This window comes from Peromyscus eremicus, chromosome 14 (genome assembly GCF_949786415.1).
Source record: "Peromyscus eremicus chromosome 14, PerEre_H2_v1, whole genome shotgun sequence".
NCBI lineage: Eukaryota > Metazoa > Chordata > Mammalia > Rodentia > Cricetidae > Peromyscus > Peromyscus eremicus.
The window spans coordinates 50,511,712-50,535,734 of record NC_081430.1 but is presented as its reverse complement, the minus strand read 5'-3'; the positions used below and the strand labels follow the sequence as shown (position 1 = coordinate 50,535,734).

Sequence of the window (24,023 nt, the reverse complement as noted above, 5' to 3'; positions counted from 1 at the left end):
TGTTCACACTAGCCCTCCAGAGCAGCTACTCAGGCCTGACTCTTGCCCACCCTTTGCACAGGTGTTTCCTGCAGCCAGGATCCCCTTCCTGAGGATCACCTTCCTTCCAATAGTAGATTCCGCTCCTGTCCCAAGCCCCTCCCTCCCCACACCTTGGCCTTTACCTCCCACCATGTGGAAATTCGTAACTCCTCCTCAGTCGTTGACCCTCCTGGGGCCACCTGCTCCCAGGACCTTTGTTCCCACTGCTGCCCTCTGCACCTGGCACATTTCAAATATGCCTCTGTGTTTTGACAGTGTGTTAGGACCGTGGGGAGGATCTAGCCTGGTGCTGAATGGACCCTGTAGATCAGTGGTGGGTGGAATACTTAGCTCTAGTGGGTGGCTAGGAGCAGGGAAGAAGGTGGCAAGGAGGCTTAGGGGGTAGGTGCTCCTGCCTGACCTGTGTGGAGGAAAGTGCCCCAGAGCCAGCAGGCTGGAGAGCAGGGCAGCAGGGCCACAGCTCAAGAGAGTTTTGGTTCCAGGCTGTGGAACTTGGACTTTCTCATGAAGAAAGACTGGGGAGTAAGATGATGGTAATAATAAGGTCGGATTAACTGGCAGAGAGAGGCCCTGTTCAGGAATTTCGACAGTGCAAGGTAAACTTGGAGCAGATAGGACACCAGGTAGTCACCAGAGCGTGGATATTGGGGCTGAAGACAGACCATGTATGCTGGAGGTCCAGCAGAGCTCCATGCTCAGCCCCGAGTGTGCTATAGTCCAGTGTTCCCTCCCTCAGCTGCCAGGACAAGACAAAAGCTACACCACTGGCTACATCCTGTGGGTCTTTAGGACGTAGTTTTGGGGCAAGAACATTTTAATCACCCCAAGGATTCGGGAAGCAAATTTATTTTTTATTTATTTTTTTGTTTTTTGTTTTTTTGGTTTTTTGAGACAGGGTTTCTCTGTGTAGCTTTGCGCCTTTCCTGGGACTCACTTGGTATCCCAGGCTGGCCTCGAACTCACAGAGATCCCCCTGGCTCTGCCTCCCGAGTGCTGGGATTAAAGGCGTGCGCCACCACCGCCCGGCAGGAAGCAAATTTATATCAACCCCCTCACCCCACCCCGTGTATTGTTACCTTCGTTTTCCATCAGGTACCAAGAGCTGTTTAGTCACCGTAGGAGCCCTGAGGCAGCAGACAGGAAGCAGGTGGATCTGGACTCAGGCAGAGGGTACAGCTTGCTTCTAATATGGTGGAGTTGCCAACCTCTGGTGGCCGGCAGAGAGCATGGTGTTCAAGGCTCCTCCTGCCAGCTGGCTGAGGCTCTCTTGGGTATTCGGGACCTCAGATGCTGGAGCAGTCCCCGATGATTGACTGTGTCAGGGAGCTGAGAAGGTGGCAGAGCTCAGGCCTGCTCTCAGTAGGTTCTCCCGGCAGGCAAGGGACTGAGCTCAGCTCAGGACTCGTTTCCCTTTAAAAATTAAAATCGCCCGTAAGGTTTTTGTTAGCATTAGACAAATTAATATATGCTTATGTGCTTAAAACAGTGCCTGGCCTGGAATGAGTGCTCTGTGTGTGTGTGTGTGTGTGTGTGTGTGTGTGTGTGTGTGTGTGTGTGTGTAGGTAGGCATCAGTCACTTTCCTTGTTGGTGTCTGGTGTATAGCAGCACATGCAGACCTGTGGCACCTTGGAGCACTTAGCCATGCTTCTGGTAACACTGTTACCACAGTGACAGTAGCACTTTGCTCCCAGCCTTAGCTGTGGCCCCAGCCGACTTACGACTTCTCTATTGTGACTGGACTCAACGAGGCAGCGATTATGAAAGTGTCCCTTAGTGGGAGGCATGCCTGTGAGGGGACCTTGGAAATAGGGGCTTGCTTAGCCTAAGAGGCAGGGTCAGGGAGAGGAGGTGGTCAGGGGGACTTGGCTGTTGTCCCTGGCTCTGCTCTGCCCCTCACCAGTCAGCCTCTGTGGATCCCAGTTATCCTGCCTGGCACACGGGAACATGTTGGATGGTACTTATGACAGTGACCTTGGGACCAACCCTGTCTAGTTCCTAAGTGTGGCTGACACCTCCCAAGCCATAGCTTAACCTACCCTACCTCTCAGGTACAGATGTAAAAGCACCACAAGCATGGAGTTAAACCCAGCAGCCTTCAGTGCTGAGCAGCCGCTAGCAGAGGGTCTGTGTCTCACTGGAGGATGGAGGGGAAGCCTGGGGACAAAGGTCTCCTTGTTCTTGGCCTTCCAGCCCCATTAGGAAGCCAGCATCTAAACCCACAAGAAGTTGTGTAACAGTCTTAAGTTGAGATGCTGTTGGCTTGTATGTGGCCTCTGGGGTCAGTCAGAGCATGGGACCCAGCAAAGACCATGTATTGTCACCGCAGCTCTACCGCAGAGGCTGCCTTGGCCTAGTCACGGACCATGTGGACACACTGCCTGGGTCCCGGCTCGTCTCTCTCTAGCTCTTCCTCATCTCCATCATTGAGATAGTAGAATTAGTTATGCATTTTGCAGGCAAGAAAATAGAAGTTGTCACCTGCCCAGGGCTGTTTGGAAAGCAGCAGGTCAGGGTTGTAGCATATACTTTTCTCACATGGGCCTGAAGGTCTTACTTCAGACAGTAGCCAGTGGACACCCCTTCCCTTTCCCTCAGCTGTCTGGAGGGTCAGTGGCTCAGTGGCTTGGATTGCTTCAGACCCAGCGGGTGCCATGCATTAATGAAATACAGGCTGGCAGAAGCCAAGGGATTCAAACTTGGCCCATCTCATCCCAGAGCAGCAGACTCAGTACTGGGGTGACCATGAGGTCAGCCTCAATGACTGCAAGTCTGGGTCACAAGGCCAATCCTCCCATGGTGGAGATGGCCACACAATCTGCCCATTGTTTATTTAGACTGAGCCAAGCGGTAGGAACTGGACATTGCTCTCTCTGCCAAGGGAGGGAACACCATTTAATGCCTTTGGTTGGTAGCAGGCACTCCCCCTACTCGCCCCCAGTCCCTGTCCCCTGCCTACTGTGGGAAGAAGACCTAAGCACTACCACTCAACTGCCCAGGACCGGAGCCCTGACGTGTGACAGGTAATGTTTTACTTCAAGGTTTGGTGCATGCTGAACCTTAGAAATGTGTTTATTATAGAACCTAATGGTACACACCTATACCCTCAGCACTTGTGAGCAGAGGAACCAGCTCAAGGTCATTTTTAATGACATAGTGACTTTGTGGCCAGACAGGATATATGATCTGTCTCAAGTCCAATGAACAAGGAAACAAACAAACAAAAAAACCCAAAAATGTTTCTTAGTATGTTTTCTGTTACAGGGGTTACATACCCGTAACCCTAATACTCAGGGGACTAAAAGAGGAAGATTGTGAGATGCTGCCTGGAAGATAATCAAACACCAAGAAATATTTTCTAGAGTCGTAAGAAGAGCTTTTGTACTCATTATCTTACAGTGTCTCAGCTGCGGTTCCGTTGGCATCTGGAACTGGGTAATTCTTTGTTGTTGGGACCTGTCCCATGCCAGCCAGGATGTCTAGTGACCTGTTTGGTCTATACCTGCTAGATACAGTAGTACCCTCAGACATTCCCTGTTGTGAGGACCAGCTAGGCCTCCGGATGCTGCTTGCCATCTTTATGTCTATGTGTGTCTGTGCTTGGGAGGGCAGTGCCCACAGAGCCAGAAGTGGGCGTTGGATTCCCTGGGGCTACAGTTGCCGGTGATTGTGAGCCTCCTGGAATGGCTGCTGGGAACTGTATTTGGGTCCTCTGCAAGCTCTTAATGGCCATCTCTCCGGCTCTCACTGTGATTCTTTTTTTTTCTTTTTCTTTTTTCTTTTCTTTCTTCTCTCTCTCTCTCTCTCTCTCTCTCTCTCTCTCTCTCTCTCTCTCTCTCTCTCTCTTGTTTTTCGAGACAGGGTTTCTCTGTATAACAGTCCTGGCTGTCCTGGAACTATCTCTGTAGACCAGGCTGGCCTCAAACTCACAGAGATCCTCCTACCTCTGCCTCCCAAGTGCTGGGATTAAAGGCATGTGCCACCACCACCCTGTCCCCACCACTGTGATTCTTAGGAGAGGGTTTTGGCAACTCTGAGAGCTTGGGGTCAGGAAAGCTGGTTCTGTTCGTGGGTGTGAATACCAAAGCCTTAAAGAGGTCTGTTCCCTGGGCTTGGGGATGGGTCCTGTTGGCTTCTTTTCATGACCACACTCGGGGCAGAGTGGTGCCTGTCTCCGCGCTCCTAGCTTATGTAGGGATTCTATATGCTGATTTGTGTCTATGCCACCCTTGTGGGCTACAGTTGTAAAGCTAGAATGGCTGGCTTCCTGTGACCTCATGTAAATGAATCATGTTAAGCCAAGGAAGTGTGAAGCTGGTCTTCTTGGGATGGACAGAAGAAGAATAAGGTCGTCATTCTTTGAGGCCCCTCCCGGCATGTCTATGTGGACGGTATCTGCATCCCCAGACTCGGACCCCCAGCCCCAGATCTGCCCTCTACCCCATTGTCAATCTCTCCACTGATTGTAGTATCAGTCAGTCATCAAATGACTACTAGAGTCATTCATTCATTCAGCAAATCCTAACGGGGTATCTGCTGTGTGCCAGGAATCAAAAAAAAATTACAGAAACCACAATAAACTGTACAGACCAGGTAGATACAGTGCATGCCTCATGGACTAAGCCCAAACATGTGCCTGTGTGTGTGTTCAGGAATGACGCAGACAAAACACGTTAATAGAAGAGAAAGGAACACAGCTCCAGTTGGGGTAAGGACCAGGAGGAAGCAAGACAAGACCTGTGATAACAGGGAGTCTTTGAAGACAAGTGACATTATGCAGGACCTCTTTCTGATGACCTTGAGTTGACCACCAAGTACCATTTCCATCTTTGCAAGCTGTCCAAGGGGAAGAGAGAGCACACTGTCCACCCCCCACACGTGCTGCCTGTGGCAGGGATTGGTGGCATGAGTAGGTGCACACTTGTTGGCAGAGCAGTTCCCACCTCTGAGCTTGCCTGGTCCACTTGCCCAAAGTGTGTGGCGCTGGGTAACTGTCTGCAGCACCACATGCCAGGTTGGAGCATCTGGTAACAAGAGCTCCCCCCTGTTCCGGCACGGCTGGAGCCTGCTGGAAACTAGAAGGCTGGAAGGCTGCATGTGCAGGCGAGGAGCTCAGTGTCCCCTCCCAAGTGACCCCTGGCCTTCCCAGAGTTCAGCAGCACCACTGCAGACTGAAGGAGCTCCCGAGACCTGTTTTTCTCTGCAAGTTCCAGGGTAGAAGCTCTGGGTTCTGACTGTGGGTCCCAGCTGCAGGCCAACAAAGCAATGGGTGAAGAGGGCCGGGAGCCTGTGGCCACCAGGAACTCAGAGGCAGTCCTGTAGGCTACCCTGTTCTCTTGATGGCTGTACACTGAATGGCCTTACTGTCCTTAACTGGTCTGCCAGAAGGCCCACCACTTGTCCTCTCCAATAAACACTTTACGCTATGGCCGAAGACTTCATCCTCACATGGTGTTGGCATCCTGAGGCCAGGTTTCCCTTTCCGCAGAACCAGACTGTTTCTTCACACTGATCTCCACCCCTCCTGGAGTCCCGTTGTCTTCTCTCTGTGTGGTCTCCTTATACCTCAGTATGTCTCCATTACTGCCCTGCCCAGCTCTGTGTTAGTCCTGTGCCTCAGAATCCTGCACAGGCCCCTTGCTCTGTGCCATGTGAATCTTCCTCATAATCACCCGTCTGGACTGTCACTCACTAATGCAATCTCCCAAGGGCATCTGTCTTCATTTGTTAGACTTAATCCAGGGCTGGGAACCTTGGCATAGTTACTACTTCCTTCCTGAGAAGACGGGCTGGGCTAAGGGATCTTCCTTTGCTTCTCGATCTACAGGACTCCCACACTGGGAGAGAGGAGGTAGCCTCCCTGTGTATCTTTTTCCTGTGGGCATTATCTGGCTCATGCTGCTGTGTGGAGTATTTTAGTTTGTACAGCCATCAGGCTGCAAGCCATAGCCCCATTGCAGCACACTAGGAAGGCTTCCTAGGAATGAGCTAGATGGTTCTGGCCCAGATGCAACTGAGCTGTCCTTCCTGGATCCAGGTTTTCTTGTGCCATTTTTCTTTGCCTGGTATCAGAGTCAGGATCTCACGTGGACCTTCTTTCACTGAGGTGCTCTGAGCCCTGGCTTCTTTGTTAGAGGGGCTGTTAACAGGACCTCCTTGATAGGGTGGGTGTGAGAGAAGCGTGCCTATGACCCGTGTGTAATAAGTATATTAGTAGTAATTCACCTTGGACGTGAGTCCAGGTCCATCATGGTACCAGTGCTTTGGTGACGAGAAGACTCATGGGAGGAGTGCATCAGAAGGCCAGCCTTGGTGACCCTCAGAGGAACTAAGAGGAGGAAGATGACGCCGAGAAGGCCCAAGGTCACCTCCTTTTCATAAAGGCTCCCATGAGAGTAGACAGCTCTGTGGCAGTCAGTTCAGCTCTGATGGGGAGTCACTCCTGCCATCCCTTTGGTAGTCAGGTGCTCCTGAAGCACATACCTCCCAATTCCCAGGAGCCCGTGGTTAGGACCAGTGGTTAGGACCCAGAGGTCCAAGATGCCCAGTGTGTCTCCTCCCAGAGCCAAATGAAGCCCTGGATGCTAGCCCCTGCTGGATTGAGCGCACAGGTGGGTATCATCTACAGGCATCTCTCTGGGAGAACCCTCAGTGGGATTGTGCTCATATGTGTCCTGGGGAGCCTGGGACCTCTTGGGGCAACTCCCCAGTGCAGAGCTAGTGATCATGAGGGTCTTCAGGGTAGGGACAGGGTGAGCCCAGAGCTTTGCTGAGTCCCATGTTGCAAAATGTAGAACATTCTTTTTGTCTGTGTTCTACCCACACTCTATGCATTGATTGTCACTGGACCCCAACAGCTCCCTAGGGACTCTTTATCCAAAGCTTTGGTCCACATCAGGGGACCACAGACTTGATTCCAGTCTTTTTTCCAGACATGGAAGATGTCACATCTTCCCTAGTTTCCAACTCTTGCTGTGTTAAACACAGTAGCCAAAAACAGCTGGAGGAGGACAGAGTTTATTTCAGCTTACAGTTACATCCAGGGAAGCTGAGGCAGGAACTGTGGAGGAGTGCTGCTTCCTGACTTGTTTTCCATGGCTCGCTCAGCTACCTTTCTTCGACAGCCCGGGCTCGGCTGCCCAGGGACAACACCATTCGTGGTGGGATGGGCCCTCTTACATCAGTTAGCAGTCAAGATGTGACGTTGCTTCCTCAGGCCAGTTTGGTGGGAGCAATTCCTCAAGTGAGAATTCCTTCTTCCCAAGTTTGTCTACATTTGTATTGGGTTGGCAAAAACTAGCTATAACACACAGTCAGGATCTGAATTTGGAGCTTCTGGTGGCACTTTCTGTTGGAGAGCAAAGCCCGTCTCCCTGCCAGGGGACTGCAGAGATGTAGTACAGCTGGCGCTCCCCCAACCTTCTGATTTGTCTCAGACTGCAGTGGGAAAACTGTCTCCCCGTCCCACCGCCCCCTCCCCCCCCACACCCCTCAGAACCCCTAATGGCATTATCCCGCGATCCCGGATCAGCCTGTGCTCTGAGTGGGCACCTTTTTTGCCTCTGCCTCCTTATCCCTTCTGACAGTGGAACTTTCTGCCTCCTCCTGACCCTACTGGGCTCAGGCTGTCCATTTCTGTGTAAAGACCAGGCTCCCCCTGTTCACTTCAGGATCTCACTCTGGTCCCTCTTGGCAGGCCAGCTCTCCAAGGGAATGGGTGTTTACCATTTGCCATGGAGATGGTTTGTGTCTTTCTTCCAGCAATTTGTTCGGCAATTCTAAGAGACTTGTGGAAAATGCATGCAGCCCTCCATACAATAGAGGAGCTGAAAAGCTTGGAGGAAAATGTACTTGTGATTGCAGGGAAGCTGGGAAAAGCCTTCGCCCTGCTCCCGTCTCCAGAGAGATGGGCTCGCCTGGGCAGAGATTCTTCTGTGTGCACCTCCGCTTTCATCCCGGTTCCAAGTGTGCTGGCCCCTGCTTGTCAGATCGTTTCCCTCTCTAGTTTCATGTGGCTTCTTTCTCTTGTGACTTTGGCTTAAATTCCTGCCTTAGTGATACTGGGTTCTATTTAAAGGTCTCTGTCCCGGTGCAGGAACATGGAGCTGCATGAGCTTTTTTGGGGCATAGGGGAAGAAATGTATGTCCGTGTTTAGGTGGCTTTAGTTGCTGGGTGGGGAGTGTCTGGGACAGCAAGTGCATGTGGCCCTGCTGTCCCCTGCAGTGCTACCGGCAAACAGCTGCCCCTCTCTCCAGGGAAGCCTCATGTGGCCTTGAAACTCTGCTCCTTGGGTTTCTCTACCCAATAAACTCCTGGAACTTAAGGCCATCTGTACAAAAACCTTCAGGGTCATTTGCAGTGTGTCTTGAGAGACCCTGAGAAGCCCAGTAGCGGGCTGCCTGTCACATGTTCTTCCTGGCACACCAGGCTGCTTCTGGAAGCAGTAGAGTGGGAAGGGGTTGGAGGGGCTGGAACTTTCTTTTTGGTTTTTCAAGATGGGGCTTCTCTGTGTAGCCTTGGCTGTCCTGGAACTCACTCTGTAGACCAGGCTGACCTGCCTACCAAGTGCTGAGGGACTGACTGGGACTTTCAGAGCTGGCTAAGACCATGGAGTTGGGAACCAGGTGTGGGGGTTCCTCTTCACTGGTATATCTGCTGCACCTGCAAGACACCCAACACTGGCATCTGTAGAATCACATTTTGTAAGTCTCTGTGAGCGGGATGGGGAGGAGGGGACCTAGTGAGTGGTGGGCTTGTGTGTCAGCATGCTCCGATGAAGGAAAGGCCACCAGCAGGGATGCTTGCCCATGAGAAACCCTCATGGGAGAAGCAGGGTTCAGGAACAGCTCTCAGGTAAGCTGAGACTAGGAAAGAGTGGTAGTGGGCACAGCGGTGTGGCCTAGTGGCCATTTTTCATAGATCTGCATGGTAGCTGTATAAGCAGCCACGGGGCAAAGGGAGTCAGTCTCAGGAGTGAGTAGGTGACTGGAATCTGCTAGAGTTGGTGCCAACATAGAGGCCTCCCAGGTGGCACACATCCAAGGGAGAGAGGGAGATTTAGGCATTCATGGGAGAGGACAGAAAGGAAATTCTGTGTGAGTTCATGGGAAGGACCATTTGAGACAGAGTGAGTATGAATCTGGCTTTTGCCTCAAATGCTCTCAAAGTGATACTAGGAACAAAACTAGGTTCTCTTAAAAAGCATCAATGGTTCTTTCTTTGTGTTGATAAAGCTTACTAGAGAAGCAGCATTGTGGGTATTTTCCCTTGTGACCTTTGCTGACCTCAGCCTGGTGTGTGGACCAAGGTGGGGCTGGCTTCAAGGCAGCAGTAATAAAGTAAGCTTGTGTGATCTATCTATCTATTTATTTATTTATCCATCCATCCATCCATCCATTCATTCAATCATTCATTTATTTTTCCAGGGCTGTCCTGACCATATGCTGATGACTTAATAGCGATTTTTTTTCTGTCACAGTTTGGGGGCTAAAATTCTAAAATCAGGATATTAGTAGGGCTAGTTCCACATGGAGGCCAAGGGAGGATCTGGCCCATACTCAACCATACTCAATATGACTTGATAATGCCTAAAGACCCATTTCCAAATAGGTGCGTGTTCACGGGTGCTGGGGAAGGGTCTTCCTCGAGCCCAGCCTTTTTAATGAAGCCCTCTTCAGCCTCTTGTAATTATGTCCTTCAAATTACAAATTTGAAGAGCCAGCGAGGACAGGTCTCATTTCCATATGTCAACAAGTGGCTCTGACTCACTCTGCCTGGGGCTCCTGGAGTCAGGACGGAGTGGCTTTTCTTGTCCCTTGGTGGGTGTGTATATGTGTGTCTCAGTACATGTAGGTGTATGTGCATGCATGTATGTGTCTGTGTGTGTGTAGGTTAGAGGTCACCCTCAAGTGTAGTTCCTTTGGAACTGTCCACCTTGTTTTTTGAGACATTCCCTTACTCACCTGGAACTTGCCAAGTAGGATGGGCTGAGTGGCCAGCAAGCCCTAGAGATCTGCCTGCCTCCTCTCCCCTAGTGCTGGAGTCACAGCAGGAGCAGCCGTGCCTGGGGATTGAACTCAGGTCCTCGTGCTTGCACAGCAAGCCCTTCACTGGCTGGTCCCTCTCCCCAGCCCCTCTGTCTTTAGTTTACCCAGCTGTTTTATAGCATCTTGTCTCTCATGTGAGTTACTGTTCCTTCCCAGGATGATGCCAGACTCCTCAAAGGCCGACTCCCCCACCCCCAGTTTCCCTTGAGATTCTGTAATGCCCATCAAAAACCTGTTAGATATTGAAGAAGAAGTCCTGACTGGCACATTTCTGACAAGGCTGAGCGCTTGGTGGTATGGCTGGAGGAAGTGGCACAGTCCTGTTCATCACACATTTTTACGAATTTTCCACGAATCTCTTCACCTTTCCTCTCTTCCTTGCCCTGCTTGGAGTCCTTATCCATTGGTCCAGGAGGCTGGACTGGAACTCTGATGGAGCGTACTGAGCAGAAGGACCAGGTCTGGAGTCAGGCAGAGCTTTTACCAAAGGGACACATGACCTCATCAGACTGTGACTACTCCTTTCTTCTGAGCTCAGGCCTTAGGCATACCTCTGTTTAAATTCCCATTGTCCCTACTCACAGATACCCTGTCTCTGTGTTTCTTCCTTCATGAGGTAGAGAAGCCCTTTTTGTCCCAGTGTCCCAGCAAGAACCTCAAGCCTGCCTCTGATTGGACAGATACAAGGTCACAAGTCCTCTTCTAGGCCCTTTATTAGTTTAACCAAAGTCATGTAATGGGGGGAGGACAAAGAGAGCCACAGATGCATGGAGGATTGTGGGCGCATAGTCTTCTCATTGCCCTTGTTACATGACAGCCTCCTCCTCTAACCACAAGTGGGCCTTTCTTTCAGGAGTACATTGATGCTCACCCTGAGACCATCGTCTTGGACCCCCTCCCCGCCATCAGGACCCTGTTAGACCGCTCCAAGTCCTATGAACTTATCCGCAAGATTGAGGCCTACATGAAAGGTATGGACACATGTCGTTCAGCCTCCCGACGGGTGGCCCGCACACCTCTGGTCACAGGTTATTCACGTTTGAGGAAGGGCAAGGATTCTTGTCTTGAGCACTTTGACATAGGAAGTTATGAGTTCTGGGGGCAGCCATCATAGGTAAGGAGGACCTATGTTCTCCTTTGCAACCAGGGTTAAGAAATGCAAGCCACAGGATGCTCTTGAGGAGAGTGGTTCTGAGTGCTGCAAAGGGTTTTGCTGTGCTGAAGCCCTGCGGGGAGATGAGGTGGCCTGATAGCCCTGTGGTTAGGGAGCAGGAGTGTGTGCCGAATCGCTCATGTGGAGTAGAGTTATATAACAGGGCAAAGGAGACAGTGGGAGATCAGGGGCCTTTAATCAAATGCAGAGAGATGCAGAGTGCTGCTGCTGCTGCTGCTGCTGCTGCTGCTGCTGCTGCTGCTGGACATCATGGGGTACGTGCTGTCCCCTGGGCGGAGCCTCCTCTTCACCACATAGCTTCTGCCAACTGCTGGCTCTTACCCAGAGGTCTCGTCTCTCTATCCCACTTGACCACACAGGAAGCAGGGCAAACCCCCCCCCCCCCCAAAGAGTGCAGACTTCCTTTTCAAGGTGTGTGTTTCTGTGAGATGGACATTCTAGAAAGATCCTTGTGTGTCTCCCTGCCCCAGTGTTCCCTGCTGAGGCATTTCATTTTCATTTTAAGCAATAGTTCTTTCTTTGCCTTGGCCCAGGGGCTACTGAGCCCTTCCCCTTGGCTGCCCCTCTATAGACCATGTTTGTGGCCTTCTGTTGGGGCGGGACTAGTGAGCACAGTTTGGGGGACAGGACCAGAAGTAGTCCTGAATGAGGAGCATCCACGTATTGGGTGAGCGCCATGTGCTCGGCCAGAAGCCTCTCATGCTCTGTCTGTCGGCGCTGTTTGCTGGGCACAGTGATCCTGACCATTTTACAGATGAGTCACGGAGCCTGCGTTAGTCAGCTTTTTGTTACCATAATGAAGTACCTGAGCTAAGCTGTCTGAGTAAAGGGAAGGTTTAATTACCTCTTAGTTTCGAAGGTAAAGTCCAAGCAGGGCAGTGCAGGGCTGTCCTTTGACTGTTACCTCATGGCAGGTGACTGGCAGGAAGGAACACAGATGGAAACCAGCAGGCGGTTATGTCTTGAACCGTGAACACAAAAAGCTGAGTGGAACCCAACTTGCTTCTTTTATAATAACCCCCCTGTGAAAACTACTGAGTCCTATTGACCTTAGGAACACCCCACCACCACCACACACACACAAAACAGCCCCCACCCCTTAAAGCAGAGGCTCTCAGCCTTCCCAATGCTTCAACCCTTTAATACATTTCCTCATGTGTGGTGACCCTCGGCCATAAAATTATTTTTGTTGCTACTTCGTAGCTGTAATTTTATTGCTGTTATGAATCATGATGTAAATATCTGTGTTTTTCCATGGTCTTTGGAGAGCCCCGTGAAAGGGTCATTCGGACCCGCCTCCCAGGGTCACTACTCACAGATTAAGAAATGCTGCTTAAAGGTTTCTCTCCCTCTTATACCACATACAGCCTCAGGGACATCCAACCACATGGACCTTGGGAGGAGACACACACTGTATTTAAACACAGTAGAGGCCTGAGAGTTAGCAGACACACAGCTGTCCCAGTGGCTCTTCATCCCCCTGCCCTTAAGCTTGCCTTTTACAACCGTGACCAGAGGGTGCACAGTGCAGTCAAGGTCCTACTAGGAACATTGATGAGGGGGAGTCTGTCCTGGGGAAGAGCTGGCCTAGGCTGTTGTGGAGGGGGCTAGACTTCATTCCTGGTGCCCCATACTCACTACTTACCATTTATTGTGGGGTCTGAAGGCAGCCAGCAACCTTCTTCCTTGGGTCTGGATGGTTTGCATTGCTTTCCAAGATGGGTCCAAAATCCCAGGTGAGGAGGAGTGTTTGGACACTGGTCACATAAAGGACAAGTAGTGTTTGGACACTGGTCACATAAAGGACAAGGAGTGTTTGGACACTGGTCACATAAAGGACAAGTAGTGTTTGGACACTGGTCACATAAAGGACAAGTAGTATTAAACATGAGAGAAGGGCCAGCTGGTGGGAGGAGATGGCAGGCCCACAGCCTCATCTGATGTTCTAGGCCTGCCCATGAGATGTGTATGTGTGTGTATGGCGGGGGTGGGGGTGGGGTCTGTGGAAGGTGCCACCATGGAGCTAAATAAACAGGCCGTGGAGGGAGACAGGTTGAAGTTGGATTGGAATCTGGCTCCAGCTGCCCATGTGACCTTAGACCAATCACTTAGCCTGTTTTGTGTAACCTGGGATAATGTGGTTCATCCTCAAGGCAGCAGTTAGAATGATGGGGATTTCATCTGTAGAAACATAGTATGCTGTAGCACGAATCTTAAAAGTTCTTATTAATAAAATCAAACCTGAAGCCAAGTATTGGGGTGAATGCTGGAAGATCAGAGAAGCAGAACAAGCCACAGCCACCTCACCTTGCCATTTCCTCAGCTGATCCTGTTTTCTCAGACTGGAAGCTTCTCAGTCCTCATCCAGAATGAATCTCAGCTGAACTGTGCTGTTCAAAAGCCTAAAAGCTTAACCAGGCCTAGTTCCTCACACCTTAAATACCTTTCTGCTTCCTGCTATCACTTCCTGGAATTAAAGGCTCATGTTGCCATGCCTGGCTGTTTCCAGTGTGGCTTTAAACTCACAGAGATCCAGGCAGATCTCTGCCTCTGGAATGCTAGGATTAAAGGCGTGTGTGCTACCATTTTCTGGCCTCTATATCTAGTGGCTGTTTTGTTCTCTGACCCCAGATAAGTGTATTAGGGTGCACAATATTTTGGGGAACACACTATCACCAGAGTATGCTGTTTGTCCCACCGGGTCACCTAAAACAGTAGCTTCTCACTATTCCTGCTACAGCTGCAAGGGCTCAGACATCTTTATTGGGTCTTAGAGCTTGTTGAAGACTTTTATGAGTGGGAAAGCAGGGCCCTCGCACCCTGATTTCAAAGGCAGCTCAGGGCTGGTGGGAGCATGCACCCTGTGGTCAAGGAGCAGGGCTGTGGTGCTGAAGCTTCCTGAGCCTGCACAGGAAGTAGTGAGCCTGCTGGTTGCTGGGTGGTTGCAGACAGTCTGGTCCTACAATGCAGCAGTGAGGACTAAGATGCATGGGATGTGTTCCAGAGGGAATCCAGTGGCTAGGGAACGGGTATCCAAGCCCCAGGTGGACCCTGCTGCTACCTGGGACATTCCCTATTACACCCACAGGAAAGGGCTCTTCCCTTGAGCCTTTTGGGCATCTAGGGGGTATGGGAACTCTGATTCATAGCTCATTTCCTAGATGAGACCTAATTAAACACTGGTTTCTGTTGCAGTCATTGCTTATGTCCCTGTCCAAGATGGAAGGGGAGCTCAAGCCAATAGTTCAGGCTTCCTTGTGAATGATAATTCACCCTGCTGAGCAGGGCTTTGGTGGGCAAAAGTTCTAGAAGGGCCAGCAGTGGGCTCATCTGCCCAGAACTGCTCTGAGGCCAGCCTTAGGCCTGACCTTCCTGACCTTAGAATGCCCACTCTTTGTTTTCACTACAGCAACATTTCTCAACCTGTGGGTCAAGACCCCTTTGTGGGGGGGGGTGTCGAACAACACTTTCTCAGGGATCGTCTAAGACCATGGGAAAATACAGATATTTACATTACAATTCATAACAGCAAAATTACAGTTCTGAAGTAACAATAAAAAAGTTTTGTGGTTGGGAGTCACTACAACGTGAGGGACTGACTATATTAAAGGGTCGCAGAATTAGCAAGGTCGAGAACCACTGTATTACAGCATCCAGTATGGAGCTGTAGGCCCTAAGAGTCTTTTCTGGAGTGGGAGTGAGACAAGGTGACTCAGTTTCAGAGGAATGTCGGAGCGCTCCGTGCCCGCTAGGGGCTCCTTCCCTAGATACCTGTGGAGAAAGACCTCCCTGGGTGGGCAAAGCTAGGATAGGCAAGGGCTGAGGATGCAGTGGACTGGCTGGCAGATGAGCATCGTGGTGAGGGCATTGAAGAAAGCTGCCAAGTGGTGCTTAGGAAGGACTTGGAGAACGTCAGGCCAGAGAGAAGGGACTTTGTTTTTGTTTTCAGGCAACGTTGTGGTGCTTGGGCGAGCAAGAGAGATGAGATTGGTATAGACGTGGCTGGGAGCAGCTCCCAACAGTCACTGCCAGTGTCCTGTGAGGGGCGCCTAGGGTCTAGACCTTTTGCCAGTGGCTCACGTCAGGACAGGCTTGGGAGGCCGGGGACAGGCCACTCACTGGAGGGAAGGTGCCAGGCAGAAGCTATTCTGCTGGATCCAGAGCCTCAGTCCCAGACCTTGTCTTCTAGAAGCCACAGGGTAGGGGGATTTATGTAGGTCCTCCCAGGCAGGGCTCCCCTGCCAGGGCTTGTGAGAACCATTGATTGTACCCTAAAGCACAAATGGTTCTGGGCTGGCAGGAAGTATTGAGGGGAGGCTGTGAGTGCTGCACCCAGAATTTTCCTTATTGTCTGTACCAAGCCAACTTGTATTCTTCCTGGAGGGCAGTGGACCTGGGACTTTCTGAGCCCTTTCTTGCAAACGGGGCGGTTCCATGACAGTGCCCCTGGTGGCTCCCTGCTGTATCTTTCCAGATCCTCTGCAGGTGCAGGGACCCTTCTTGGGAAATGCATCCTTGTGCATGTGCCCCAAACCCAGCTTTTCCTTGAAGGCACACATCCCTTTTCAGGCATGCTGTAAACGACCATAATTACCCCCGAAATTCCCTCAGATAATTATAGCAATCCAAGCGACAGGGCTTTTATGTAGAGAGTAGGGGCTTGGTTAGCCTTTCCTAAGTTGCCAGCACCCCCAGGCTGAGGTGGCCCTCCCTGTTCTCTGAGAACCCAGCCTTCAGGGGAGCCAGAGCTGGCAGAGGCTGCTGCAGAGTTGTTTGGCTTCTCTGGACTAGGGAAGGAGGATGCCTGTGGCCCGTGGGGAAAGTGCACCAAGAATAACATGTTCTCTAGGCCAGTGTCCATGCTTATGTGGCCATCATCTCCGTGCAGAACATTCCCTAGGAGAATTAGTATCAGGGTGACAGGGAGGACTTTGGCCTAGAGCCCACTGGACCACCTTTTTGTAGTCAGTGCCTTGTGGCCTCAGCCTCACATTCCCAGAGCTCATGTCCTCCCAGGGCCAGGAAGGGAAGCAGGACCCATTCTCTGCCTTACGTCTGCCAGGCTCAAACTCTCAGTTAGTGTGTGAGTTGCTATGACAGCGAAGCATAAGCAAAATAGGGGTTCTCTTGTCCTGTGTAAAGGCCTGGAGGATGAGCACCCAGGCAGCTTTCAGAACCTCATCCTCTGATAGCGTGGTCCACGATGGTGACTGAACCTTTAGCCATCACACCCCGAGATCTAACTGTTAGGATGGGGAGCAAGCAAAAGGGGACAAACCCAGAGGTTCTGGAAGCTGCAAGACATTGCTCCCCCAGAACTAGCTGGATGCTGAGCTGCCAGGGAGTCAGGAAATAAGTTTGGGCAGCTCTTTGCCAAGCTGAAATTGAGAAGGGCTAGCATGAGTCTCAGGGAACACCAGTCATCTGCCAGGACACACCAAAAATGTGAGCTCCTCCTTTGGAGACCTGCCTTTGCCATGGATGAATGGCATTTGGAATGGCCATTGGGCCCCTGGCCAGTGTGGGGTGTAGCCTCTGTCCCTGAGCTCAGCAGCAGTCCCCTCAACGCAACAGCTTGAGAGCATGAGGCTAGGAGGTTTCTGTACGACACACCCAGAGCCTAGCCCAGGACTCATTCATATAACTGCTCCTTGGAGATAGTCACCTGGTGACTTGCCTGTACCTGCACCTGTCCCTGTATCCACTCCCACCCCTCAGGCACAGGCACGGGCAACTCTGAGCTTCATCCCAGCTTAAACTAGAGGTGAAAGCTCCCAGAAACATGACATTGTTTGGTGCAGGCCTCGGGGAGCTAGGGAGGAGGCCACGATGACAAACCATGATTTGCTTTGCATGCGTTTGAAGGAAGGCCAGTGCTCACAGGGACAACCCACTGTGCCACACAAGGCCAGGGTCCAGAGACACAAGCCCCAAAGCCAAGGCTTAGCCCTGCTGTGCCAGGCTGAGCAATTATAGGCATGGCTCTAGCCAGTTCCCTAATTGGCTGAAGCCATATGTGAGAAGTATCTGAGTGTCGCTGGATGGCGTGGATTTGTGTCCTTGTCCTCAGGGATAACAGATATGAAGGGTCTTGGGAAAAGGGCAAGGCCTAGAGGGCTCCTTTAGTGCTCTGAGGACTTCAGGGTAAGGTTGGCTTTCCTGCCTTCCCCTTCCTGTAACCTCCCACATGAGCTGGGGAGGTGACAGATGGCCTGTCCCGGACACTGGCCTCCCCAGGGAGGGGTGTGCATGGTGCAAGCAATCTTCTCTGCCTGTGGTTTTATGGGAATTTAATCATGGTTCATCTTGGAGGCGGTTTGGAAGCAGGATTGAAATTGAGTAATCTTGACACCAAGAGGAGAGAAAAGAATGTGACTTAGAGCTCTGGAAAATGGCTCCCTAGGAGGAGATGGGTGTTGTGGGTAGGGTGCGGCTGTCCATCCTAGGAGAGCTACCCCACTCCCACCTTCTCTGAGCCATGCTTCAGGCAGTCACTTGGCTTCCTGTATGTCTGACCCTGTGGTGGCTCTTCCCAGGATGACTCTGTGAAGAAGGTTGCCCATTTTAGAGATGAGGACATTGAGCTGGATGACTCAGGGTCCCAGGATGAACAGAGGCAGGTCTGGGACAGGATCCATGTTGTCTGGGTTTAGCCTCTTAGCCAGGGTTCCTGAGCCTGGCTCCTAACCCTTAGGGTACTCTGGCTCCTGCATGCCTGCCCACCTCTGTAGCTGTTACAGGTAGTGCCATAGAGGCTTTGGAGCTTGTGGCCAATGATTCCCAGGTTCTTCCATTATGGGGCCCTGCCAACTGGCAGTGTTCCCAGGAGTGAGTGCCTTCTAAGTATAGGAGGTGACTGACCAGAGAAGGTCCCAGATGCCCACTAGATGCTCTACAAGTGGTTGATTACCAAATCTCAGCCCTCTATGATTATTGGAACATAATCCTGATTGTTCTCTGCTGGAGCAGCCATACATTACTGCAGGGAGAGCAGGGCTTTGACCCTGAGGCCAGAGTACACTGTGGGCAGATCACTTGGGAGCATAGCCTCGGGCTGGCCACTACCCCTCATCAGGCCCAATCTGTGCCTTTTCAGGCCAGCCTGGGGGGGGGGGGGCGGGCGGTTATTGTACATGGCAGCTCCCACTACAGCTGAGGCCCAAAAGTAACCAAAGGCTGGTTGTGTCCCTTCTGTGTTCTCTGTTCCCCATGTTTGTTTTGTTTTGGTTTTTTTTTTTTTTTTTTTTTTTTTTTTTCGAGACAAGGTTTCTCTTTCCTGGGACTCACCCAGGCTGGCCTCGAACTCATAGAGATCCACCTGCCTCTGCCTCCCGAGTGCTGGGATTAAAGGCGTGCGCCACCACCGCCCGGCTCTGTTCCCCATGTTAAGGGCTGTGGCCTTGCAGGAGTCAGGAGACGGGGAATTACAAAGAGACTTGAGAACAGAAAGCAGAACTGAAAGATTTTAAATACTGACAGTCTAGCCAGAAAAGAAGTCATTTAAAAGTTTTGGTTAAGGAAGGTGGAGTTGCTAAAGAATTCAGCGCCATTGAAAGGAGCGGGTTCTTTGCGTGGGGATGAAGGTGCAAACACTTGCTTCCCGTGATCCCCATACCTGGCCTTCGCAGCACCACCAGGGTCTAGACAGCTGTCTTTGCTGCTGTGATACCTGCCGACGTGTCTCATGAAACTCCAGTGCCGCACCTCTTTATTCCACTTGGTACCTCTGGAAGCCCCAGCAGAGGACCGGGCAAAGTGTCAGATGTGTTGAGTTACCAGTTTCCTTTGCAGTAATCCCTCTCAGGGCCTTGATGGCTACACTAGTGTAAATGTGCAGTCCGGGGTGGTATGAGCTTTCACCAATTCTAAGATGCACCGATACTTTATAATCCAGGAGTGGTAAGTGAATTGTGACGTGCCCCCTATTATGAGACCCATCTTGATTTCACAAATGGAAAATATAGAAAAACATGCCTTAGAATCAATAAGATGTAGCTATTCTTATCTTTTTCTGTCTAGTCATCTACATTGTCACCTCCCCTACCTCTTCTAGCAAGAGACCTGTTCCATCCAATACACTTGAAAATTCCAGACTGGGTGCCCCCCAAAGGCTCCATACTTCCAGCAATAGACAACATCTTTTCTTGAGTTTTCTGTCAGCCTGCAGGACCTGCCCTGCTGCTGACTCAAATATTTTTTAATCAATTAATTTATTTTATGCGATGAGTGTTTTGCCTGCGTGTAAGTCTGTGCATCACAAGCATGCAGTGCGCATGGAGTTACAGAAAGTTGTGAACTGATAAGTGGGTGCTGAGAATTGAACCTGAGTCTTCTAGAAGAGCACCCAGTGCTCTTAACCTCTGAGCCATCTCTCCAGCCCAGACTGGTCTTCAAAGCAGCCACTAATCAGTTTGAAATCCATCATTCTAGCGTCCTTTCTTGCTTTGCAGAAATATGTGAAGTCTATACTCTTTTTAAAAATAAGCAGAAGCCAGGTTATGTTCACATATACTGCTACAACCTGCACCTCCTTCATATCTGCCTTGTCCTGTTTCTGAGTCTGTTAAAAATGAGGGATAGTGGGCCTCTCTTTTCTGAACAGCATAATATTCCAGCATTTGAACCAGTCAGTCATCGTTTATTTGATTATTTGATTACATAGGGTTATCCAGTTTTGTTTTGGACTTGTGTGTGTTTTTTTTAAAACTATGTTCCTGCATATTTCTGTACAAATTTATCCCCAGAAGTTGGATTTCTTGCTTGAAGATTCCAAGCATGCTCATGTTGGCAGATCATTCTGTATTACCCTTGAACAGTTTATGTCTGATCACACCAGCCCGTCCCGGGGAGAAGACGTCCATCTCATCTTAATACCATGCTTAGACAGGCTCAGTGCCTCGTCCTGTGCCTATTGGTCATTTGTATTTCTGCTCAAATGAATCCTCCATGGAGTTTTGCCTTCTCTGGGGTTGAGAAAAGAGTTGTTGCTTTTTTTCTCACTGACTATTTAGGATCCCCTTGGAATGGAGGAAACTGTTTAAAAATACATTTTCTCCAGTGCGAGCATGGTCTCTGCACTGGGGCCAAGCTAACATCTCTGCTTCCTGGATGTGTCTCGCAGAGAGAGCACTCCAGACATTGTTTTATGTGTCTTGGAAACATGGGGGCTGCTGCAGTTTGGGAGTTGAAGCTGGGAGTGGGGGTGGGGGAAGCCCCACTAGGGTCTAGAGGGACTGTAAATCAGTGGGGACAGCTGCCACTGAGCTAATCCACATTTCCAGCAGCTGGTCGGGGTTCAGGAATGTCTCTGGCCCTGTCCCAGCCGGTGTCTGGCTCCTTCACTCCTGGGCTCTGAACATTCCGGGTGCAAATAGCTAGCTGCTTGGCTCCTGGAGATGGACTCAGGTCACCAGCATGGTCTGGAGGCAAACCTCTCACTGCCTGTGGCATGCTTCCTTGGGCCACACTGGCCCCTGCTTGGAAATGCCACACCCTGGATATTTGTTTCTTCCGGTCTTGCACCCACAGCTGCAGTGGCATCCCCTTACAGTATCTTACCTGTAGCCAGGGGACCAAGTTGGGCTGTAGCTGTCAGTAGGGAGGGTGATGGGGCCCGAGGCCTCAGGGCCTCTGAATCCTTAGGAGCAGAGCAGCAGCTGTGGCCACTGTGGAATGCTCCCTTCATCCCCTAGTGGCTCCAAATGACTCCAGCCAGTTGCCCTCTTAGGACTTATAGTGACTGAGTGTATAGGAAATAGTTCTCAAGATAGCATGTGTTCTTATCATTTGGCACCTCAGCTCTTTTTCAATTTTGAGGCAGGGTCTCTTGAGCTGGTAATCCGCCTGCCTCAACTCCCTGAGTAGCTGGGGTCCCAGGCTTGTACCACCACGCTCAGCTCTGAGCTCCTAAGGACACCAGTTCTCTTGGACTAGGGCTGACTCCGGTGACCTCATTTTACCTGGATACCTTATTAAAGAGACCCTCTCTCCTACAGCCCCGAGCTGAGAGGCTTCTATGTGAACTCCGGGAACTGGGCACAGTCCTTTAGTGTAAGCTACCTCAGCAGGGAGAGCTTGAGAAGTGAGCTAAGGAAACCTACAGTAGCGAGGCATCGCTGGGAGGCGTGAGATGCCAGAGAGCCACAGGTTTGGGGCAGAGGATTCTGCGGAGAGAAGATGGTTATGGGTGATGGTCACTGGGAGCAACTTCCTGATACAGCTGGGAAGAAGTCCCAGCTGGGGTCACCATGGCCACCCTTTCTTTTGTCCTAGAAAAGAGCAGGCCTACATGATATGGTGCTGAGTGAGCTGAAGCGGGGCATCCCGGATGCCCTCTAGAGGGTGCCATCACATTGCAACAGGGCTATCTAACTGTCTTCTGGGCAGTTTACAGATGCCCAGTGTGGGTGAAGCCTCCTGTGTCCCTTCAGCAGGCAGAGAGATGAGTGACCTAATTGTCTTACAGATGAAGGAGGGCAGATAAGTGCAGTGACCTGGCTAGATGCACAGGTGGTGATATTAGGGCCGGCCCTGGGGCCTCAGGTAATGCTTATACTGTCACATTTTATTTTGGGGGATCTTCTTCCCAGAGATGGCTTTGCCTCCACAGTCTCCTGGTTCTGAGCATCAAAGGTGTCTGTGTTGAACATAAATGTGCTGAGCGTATCTGCCATCCCTGCTGTATGGGGCAGAGTCAGCATTTGATCCACTCTGCTGAACCTCTCCAACATGGCTCACTCCTGCTGCTGACCCGCGGCAGCCTGGGGTGATAATGATAGAACAGGCAGGGCTGGAACAGTGGCTCAGTGTGTAAAGTGAGTGTGCTTCACAGGTGTGAGGACCCGAGGCCAGATCCCTAGCACCCACATAGAAGCAGACGCAACGGTGTGCAGCCTTAACTGCACTGGGGGCAGGAGATAGAGACAGGTGGATCCCTAGAGCTTGCTGGGTCGGTGAGTTTCGATATCAAAGAGAGGCAGTGTCTCAAAAGATAAGGTGGGGAGTGACTTGAGGAAGACCTAATAATGATTCTGTGCCCCCAAGTAGGTGTATACACACACACACACACACACACACACACACACACACACACAAAGCACGTATGCACGCACACAATAATAACGCTACAACCAGTTCTTGGTATGTACTAACCAGGACTCGAACCAGGGCACCTCTTTAGCTTCCAGTGAGGCAACAGACCCTCCAAGCCAGGCAGTAGAATTGAGCCATATCCTTAACAGTTTCTTACCAAATAGAAAGGGTTTGAAGCAAAGACAGCAAGAGGTGAATCTGTGTCCCTCTCATAATTTAAAATGTATTTTCCCCATGCTGGGGAGGGGAGTGAGTACCGTTTTTGTCTTGACCTCCTTGTAGGGAAACAGAGGTGCAGAGAAATAAAGTTCCAGATGGGCTCACAGTAGGTGAGAGGTGGAGCTGGGATGCAAATTTGAGTGGTGTGGGGCCTCCTTGAACCTGTGAGGGGCCGTATGGGGCCTCCTTGGGCCTGTGGGAGGCCCAGTCAAGTTGGAGCAGGGGCTGTGTCATGAGTGGGGGCAGACACGGCAGGAGATGTCTCCTCCCGTGTGAACAGCAAGGTCATCCAGACAAGAGAGGTGGTTTGAATGGCAAGCAGTCGTTCCCCAGGCCATGCCCTGGGGCCAGCACATGCAGAAGGTCCAGGGCCTTCGACCTGGTTCTGTGTGAACGCTTGCTCTCAGAGGATTGGGTGAGTACCTGATCCTGTGTCTCACCTCTGTGCCACCAGCACCACAGACTCCTCCCTCATCATCCCTTTTGGATGAAATTGCTTCCTCCCGTACTGCAGAGACCCTGGGAGAAGGAGACAGCAAAGCCACACCCAGCTCTGACAGGCCCTGGCTGAGGCACATAGCCGAGCTTGTGGCAACCCACTCTTCGTGTGGACTCCTCCCTCAGAGCAGGGGCGATGGGAGCCCACTCTGGTGGGTTGATCATTTGTGAGTTCACTGGTCTGCAGGGGTGCAGCCACAGTCTATTGTGCTGAAGTCTGTGAAACCCAAGCTCTGGGGAGTCTGGGGAATGCCCAGATCAGACTGAGCCTGCAGAGTTTGTATGGACCGGAACCAGTGCGGTCACCACTAGGCCTGGTCGGTAGGCCTGGTCACATGTGGCCTTCTGTGGAGCCCTTCCTGGTCTGTCCAGGGTGTAATTAGAAGTGACAGCCTGAACATGGAGTTCCAGCCTGGGTTGCTGCACCTCGGCAGCCTCCTCTCCTGGGAGTAGGCCATCGTTCTGCCGACTGGGAATATGAACTGCTGACTCTCTCCTGGCCCTGACCTCCCTCCTGGGAGCCTAGTGTGCCTTCTCTGTGTCCTGGAGGGGGGTTAGGACAGACCACCAGGCTCTGCCTGCTGACTTTGTATCTTCTTCGGTGTCACACACAGAACATTTCCTCCTCCTTGAGCTATGCCGCAGCTCCTGCACATGTCCAAGGCTGGCTTATTGTCACCCCAGACTACTGAGCAGGGACCCAAGCTCTAGAAGGCTGCCTGGCCAGCCCCGGGGCAAGTCCAGAGCTTTGCTCATGGTGGTATCTTGTGTCCTGCCTGAGGCCTCTGTTCCAGCCTCACCCCATATCAGACCTAGTGGCCTCAGAATGATCACAGAGAGGGGATGGGATTCCTCACCACACTTCCCCATCCTGTCCTTGCATAAAGATACTGCCTGAAGAGGGGACCAGCCAGGGCTGGGAGGGCATGGTCATTCATTGTACTTCCACCCTTT

At 51.3% G+C, this 24,023-nt stretch overlaps 1 protein-coding gene across 2 annotated transcripts in view; it reads left to right on the top strand.

The window, feature by feature from the left end:
- Itpk1 (inositol-tetrakisphosphate 1-kinase) overlaps positions 1 to 24,023 on the top strand; it is a 141,566-nt gene that overhangs the window by 90,450 nt on the left and 27,093 nt on the right. Inside the window, exons 1-2 of one of the 2 annotated variants that reach the window (XM_059279285.1) lie at positions 2,943 to 3,063; positions 10,941 to 11,058. In XM_059279285.1, coding sequence (XP_059135268.1) covers positions 11,052 to 11,058 — 7 coding nt within the window. In that variant the 5' untranslated portion in view covers positions 2,943 to 3,063; positions 10,941 to 11,051. Of the gene's footprint in view, positions 1 to 2,942; positions 3,064 to 10,940; positions 11,059 to 24,023 lie in introns of those variants that run through there. The other variant, XM_059279284.1, reaches the window with a different exon arrangement.